The sequence below is a fragment of the Rhinolophus sinicus genome, linkage group LG07 (genome assembly GCF_036562045.2).
Source record: "Rhinolophus sinicus isolate RSC01 linkage group LG07, ASM3656204v1, whole genome shotgun sequence".
Lineage (NCBI taxonomy): Eukaryota > Metazoa > Chordata > Mammalia > Chiroptera > Rhinolophidae > Rhinolophus > Rhinolophus sinicus.
In genome coordinates, this window is record NC_133757.1 from 46,499,761 (window position 1) to 46,505,760 (window position 6,000).

Consider the following 6,000-nt stretch of genomic DNA (forward strand, 5'->3'; position numbering starts at 1 on the left):
CATTTTATCCCTCCTTTTGTTTCATTGCAACTGTAGTTCTATATTGCATGACTTTATTTTCCCAGAGAAAATAAAAGCAAGGTCCAGTTTCATATTAGTTCCCTGCCCTTTCACACAGATGATTCAGTTGAATACCAATAGATGCACTTTAAAAAAAAAACTCATCTTAATAATATTTTCAATTCACAAAAATATTTTTTTCTATCCTACAAATTTTATTCTCAGTTTTCTTAGAAATTCAGATGCTTCCCCATACTCTCATCACTGTTGCCAGAGGCAGGAATATTTTCGCAAAAACAGATGACAAAATGAAGTGCAGAAAAATGCAGCACTTCGAAAATCGTTTCATAATCTCTAACAAATTTACTGGTCCAAGTAAACCAAGTGTCCGTTTTTCCTTCACTGCACAAAAGTCCATGGTTCCCAATGATCTAGTATTCTAGTTCTGATCTCAGATGGCTAGGCCTGACACTGAATCCTAAGCAACTCAAAATGCAAACAGCCATACCTGCTACGACCAAGCTAGCAGGTGGAAAACCTCCACGCACATCGTTTCTTCAAATCTGCATAGTGTATGACTCCCTTTCTTTTCCTGGTCGAAACCACCTGATATTTCATAATCTATGGCAATTCTCTATTTTTCTTAACAGTGCCCATCACAATCCGAAACGTACGGTGCGACAGACAAAGGGTGCCTTTGAAGCTGCTCCGAAGCAGGTCCGAGCTAGGTGACAGCAGCTTCCTCGCAGAGGAGCGTTTCCAACCCGACCGCACCCTGCCCGGGCTCACGGAAGTGTCCTGCCGGGTCGCGGCCCCAAAACCAGACCAGGGGCCAGTCCCCGCATCTGGCCCGGGCCTAGAGCCCTTTCCCTGCCTCCCTTGCCCCCTTCAGCAAGGCTGCCCAAAGGTCTCGGAGCGCCCCCCGGGACCCTCGCGGAGGGCTCATCCGAGGTCCTGCGCGGCATCGTTACCACTCTCCTACCCTCGGCGTTGGGTACCCAGGTCACAACCTGAGACGCATCTTTCCTCCGCCACCCCCCAAACCAGAGAAGTCATCTCCCGTCTCCGACTGTTCCCACGACCCGGGGGCTGCATCCCGGCCGGCCCTGTCCTCGCTCACTGGATGCCGTGGCACCAAGAGCTCTCGGTCATTAGACCCCCGAAGAGGGGCGCAAGCGGGAGGGAACTGGGGTCGGCCTCGCGTTGCCATGGCGACCCCAGGCGACCCGGAGTCCCCGGCTGCCCCCGCCCAGCCCCAGGCCCGGGGTCCGGCCTAATTCTGGTCCGGAGGCCTGGGTGCCCACCACCAGCAGCTCTCTTCGTCCAGCCGCGGCCTTCAGCGCAGGACGCAGGGCCCAGCGTCCATCTCGGCCCGCTCCCCTTACCCATGGCGGCAGCGGCGCGGTCTCGGGCGGAGACTCCCTGGGCCCCGCCAGCAGCTCCCTTCAGACGCGCGGCGGCCACCACGGCGTCGGCGACCAGGCCCGCTGCGGCCCACAGCGCTCCCGGCGGCGGGAGGACGCCCGGGCAGTCCCGCGGCGCCGCGAGTGGGGCGGGGGGCCGCGGAGCCTGCAGCCGCGAGACAAACCCGCCTTCGCTAAGCTTCTCGGAGTCCAGAGGGACCGCAGAGAGAAGGAAAAGGAGCGTAAAGGAGACCTCGCGTGTGAGGAGCCGGAGGGAAGGACCCGGGTCAGACCACTGGCCTCTCATTCTCCGGGCTTCGCCGGAGCGCTAACGCTGCATTTCCAAGGGGATGCGACCCACGTGCAAACGTTTTCATCCACAGGATCCTGCTGGGTTTAATCTAACATACCTGACCACTTCCCTTTCATCTGCACAAACTCGTAGGGAATCAAAAGAATTTAGAACATCTGAAGCAATTAACAGGCAGCAACCTACTGAAACTAGCCCAAATCACAACTTTTAAACCAGTAAGTATACTGGTTTAGAAAAACAATGAGGAAAGATCTCATAATCAAGGGAAAGAGGTGTGGAGATAAAGCTAGTGTTTTTCCATTTCAGGGAGAGAAAAAATAAAACTTCACGTTAGATGACTAGGTTTAAGTTATATATCATTTTGGGGAAAGTGAGCTATTACCTAGTTAGATCAGCAATTGTTAAGACGGTGGCTAAGCTAGAAATAGATATTTCGTGAAAATGGAGCAACGTTCTTCTCTTCGTCACTTCCACCATTGTAAAGACCTATTGTGTTTCTTTTTTTGTTTTTTTAATTTTCTTTATTGTGAGATAATCATACATGGATAAAATGGATAAGATGTAGTATACACAGTTTAAAGAATCATTACGCAAAGAACAGCTGGGTAACCATCACCAGATCAAGCTGGTATAGGACCGAACCATCCTCCCTGGGAAATGCCCCTAGCCACCACTCGCAATAGTATTTCCCCTAGAGGGAAATACTATTCTGACACATGAGAATCATTTCTTTGGTTTTCTGTATACTACTACCACTCAAGTATGTGCTCCTAAACAATCTGGTTTATTTTTGCCTGTTTACAAACTTTTCACAAATGGAATAACACTACGAATTTAGTTACTTGTTTCATTTGCTCAACATCATCCACGTCCATGAGGAGTTTCCAGGTTGGTGTGTTTCAGGTTGTACATACATCCTGGTGCCTATGTGCAAGTCTCTAGGGCATATAATTAAGAATAGAATTACCAGACATCAGGTCTTTCTTTCTTTAAATTTGCTGGATAATACCAAACTGTTTTCAAAACTCTTCTCAAAATTGCCACTATCAGCAATGTAGTCTTTCTGTAACTCCATGTCCATTTTAATCCGCACAATTGTGAGAATTTCATTATTTTGCCAATCTTGTGGGTAGGTGATTGTATGGTGGGTTCATTTTGTATTTATCTCATTACTGATGACAGTCAGCACTTTCCCTATGTTTACTATTTGGAGATTCACTTTTGCAAAGAAACTGTTCAAGTCTTTAGCCTATTTTTCTATTGGCTTATCTTTTTCTTATTGGCCTGTACAAGTTATTCAATATTCTACATAATAATTTGGTGTTAATTATATGTTGCCAGTATCTTCTGACTAATATTTTCTTTTCATGGAGACCTTTGATAAATATAAAGTTGCAATTTCTTTGTAGTTGAATTTATGGTTTATGCTTTAATCTTGTTTAAGAAATTCTCCCTACCCCAAGGTCCTGAAGATACTCTTTTAAGCGTTACAGTTTTGCTTTTCATATTTAGGCCTGTTATTGTACTCACAACTGATTTTGGTGAATGGCATGATAGGATCAAATTTGTTTTTTCCATATGTATAGCCCATCATTCTTGCCCCATTGTCTACCATGCCCCCTTTCATATCAATGAGCATGTATATGCAGGTCAGGTGCTAAGCCAGTCTCATTTGATTTTCAAAACCACTCCAGGAGAATTATCTTCATTTTGCAGATGAAACTAACCTCAGAAAGGTTAAATGGCTTACCCATATTCACAGAACTATTCAGTGACAGAGCCAGAATGTGTATCAGTGCAAAGGTAGCCTCTATTTTCATAATCTCATAATATATCTGAGGTTTTTACAATGTCTCAAGGAGTCTAAAACTCATCACAAGTCTACTTGTCCCTTTCTACTATCCTGCTGTTAAATATTGAAATATGACTGACTTGTTCATTTTTCTCCTCTCCAAATGAAGGGTAAAAAGGGAGGAATTCTAAGTGCATTTGTATTATAAGTGCATTTTAGAAAAGCAAATAAAATTAAGTACATAATTATTTTATAAACCCATGAGAACAAGGGAAAAGAGGTTTATATCCTAGATTGCTTTCCCCTTGTTTTTATAGGTAACAAGTAGGAAAGAAATTTAATTCAGTAACAAACCAGCCTTATTTAAAGCAAAACACATTTCTCCCTTGAGGGCAGGTTCTTAAGCTCCGAAATGAACATTTGTGGGGTAGTCTAGCCCCCTTGTGTTGTACAGAACTGGAATTTGGTGTGTTATGTTTAAACTGTACTTAAGAGGGTTAAAATTGAATTTTAATCTCTTCTGAGTCCTTGACCTACTACGGCCAAGAATCTAGGTTTTTAAGCATACAAATATCATGTAATGTTTATTTATGTAAATACTATGTTTTAAAAGCTCATCACATCCTGAAGTATGGGGTTAAAATTCAATGTCTAGAATTTGCTTTAAAACATCTCAGCAAAGAAAAAAATTAAGCAAAGAAAAAAATTAAGGATGTTGAAAACAACTGCAGCAAAAATCTTCTAACTATTGAATATGGGTGATGGTTATATAGTTCATTGTACTACTCTACTTTTGTGTATGTTTGAAAATTTTCATAATTTTTTAAAGCTCATCATAAAAAGCTAAAGTAAAAAATATATATAAATATGTAAAAATCTTTATACTATGTGCCAAAGCAGTATCCATAAAAGAGCTGACAGGAGACAGACTTCATCCCCTGCATCCATCTTGGTTCACACTTCCAAGGATTTTGAGTTCCAATACCGAAGGGTCAGTGGTGCCTTGAGTGGAATTGGATAGGCCTGTCCTATTAGTTACAGGCAATCTTTTTAATGAACAAAGCTGTCCCCTGAATCCAAGTAGAACAGCTTGTCACATCATGACACAAGGCTTTCAGTCAGCCCCAGTTGGTCCAAGATGTGATTTGCTCACAATGACAACTGTAATGCTTCTGGACATTTGTATAGCACCTAGAAAATGTATGCGACACCAAATGGAAACTTGTAGTACCTGGGAAAATTGCTGAATTATTAATCAAAATACCTAGATTCTAGCAATGACTTGCACAGGCCAGAGGCTAATACAGACATCTATGCTAGGTAATCTGGAGAGTTAATTCAATTGAGAAAACATCTATGAAAATGACTGGCAAATTTTAAAGCATGCACATATTACTACTGCTGCTAAAAAAAAAAAAAGCAGTAAAGTACTATTATAGTATAAAGATGAAAATAATTCTTTTATCAGGAAACAAACATCAGAAAAGTCTTTTTGGAGAAGCTGGTATATTAAAGTCTTTCAGACGGGGTAGAGTTGCATAAATGGTAATGGAGGAATAGACAAATCTAGATTGAGGGTATAAATGGGAAAAGGAAAAGACACATACAGGGAATAGCAAACATGGTTTAGTATAGTTACAACAAATATACAAAGAAGTATTAGACCTCTATTACTAACCATGGGTTCCAACCTATTAGTGGGACATGAAAGCAATTTTAATAGGTTGCAACCAACTTTGTTTTTAATGGAATGGAGAGGAAAATATCAGGTTGTATCACATATAAAAGGTAAATATTTTGTTGTTTCAGGTACACACACATACACATATCTATGCTGTCATGACATAAAATGTATTTTGTGGGTTGTGGTAATTTTTGTTTTTTAAACACCAGGCTAGATCAACATATACCAAACTATAGTAGTTATAACTCAAGGATGAGATTACGAAGAAATTTAATTTTCTAAAATCTGTAGTGTTTGAAATTCTCATTAAAATCATGTACTGCTCTGTAATTAGAAGGGGAAGAAATGAAAGAAAAAAAAGTATGCCAAGACGTTTAAGCTCAGATAACCGTGAGGTAGATGGAGTTGTTAACCGAAATAAGGATCACAGGGGGATGGCATTAGATGAAGATGGAAATTAACATTTTATATGTACTGAGTCTGAAATGCTCATCGAAGATTCTGAAGGCATCAGATAGAAAACAGTTATAACCAGAATTTAGAAGACAGATAGCATGGAGTATAGGTTTGGTAAATAGCCAAACAGGTGATGGTTGAAGCCAGTGACTGTCCAAGGAGGGACAAGAAGACCGGACCTGACAGAGCGCACTGGGAAAGATCTGCTTTTAGAGACTGAGAGAGAAGGAGGGCAAGGACTCAAAGCCGGCAGCAAGAGGGAGAGGTCAGGGGGCAGGAACTCTGAAGCGATTCAGGACTGGGGCCACTGGAATGGCTACACTGTCATCAGTCTAGGCTTCATACTATACGA

The 6,000-nt window shown here is 42.0% G+C and overlaps 1 protein-coding gene across 13 annotated transcripts in view; it reads right to left on the reverse strand.

Moving 5' to 3' along the window:
- RUFY2 (RUN and FYVE domain containing 2) overlaps positions 1 to 1,750 on the reverse strand; it is a 62,819-nt gene extending 61,069 nt beyond the window's left edge. For 2 of the 13 annotated variants that reach the window (XR_012498511.1, XM_074339512.1), the window contains exon 1: positions 1,305 to 1,743. Coding sequence is in view for 8 of the 13 variants with exons in the window: in XM_074339512.1 (XP_074195613.1) it covers positions 1,305 to 1,710 (406 nt within the window). In the remaining 5 variants the exon portion in view is untranslated. Of the gene's footprint in view, positions 1 to 381; positions 403 to 508; positions 759 to 1,120; positions 1,265 to 1,304 lie in introns of those variants that run through there. The other 11 variants (XR_012498512.1, XM_074339516.1, XM_074339514.1 and 8 more) reach the window with 9 other exon arrangements.
- Between the last annotated feature and the right edge of the window lie 4,250 nt (positions 1,751 to 6,000).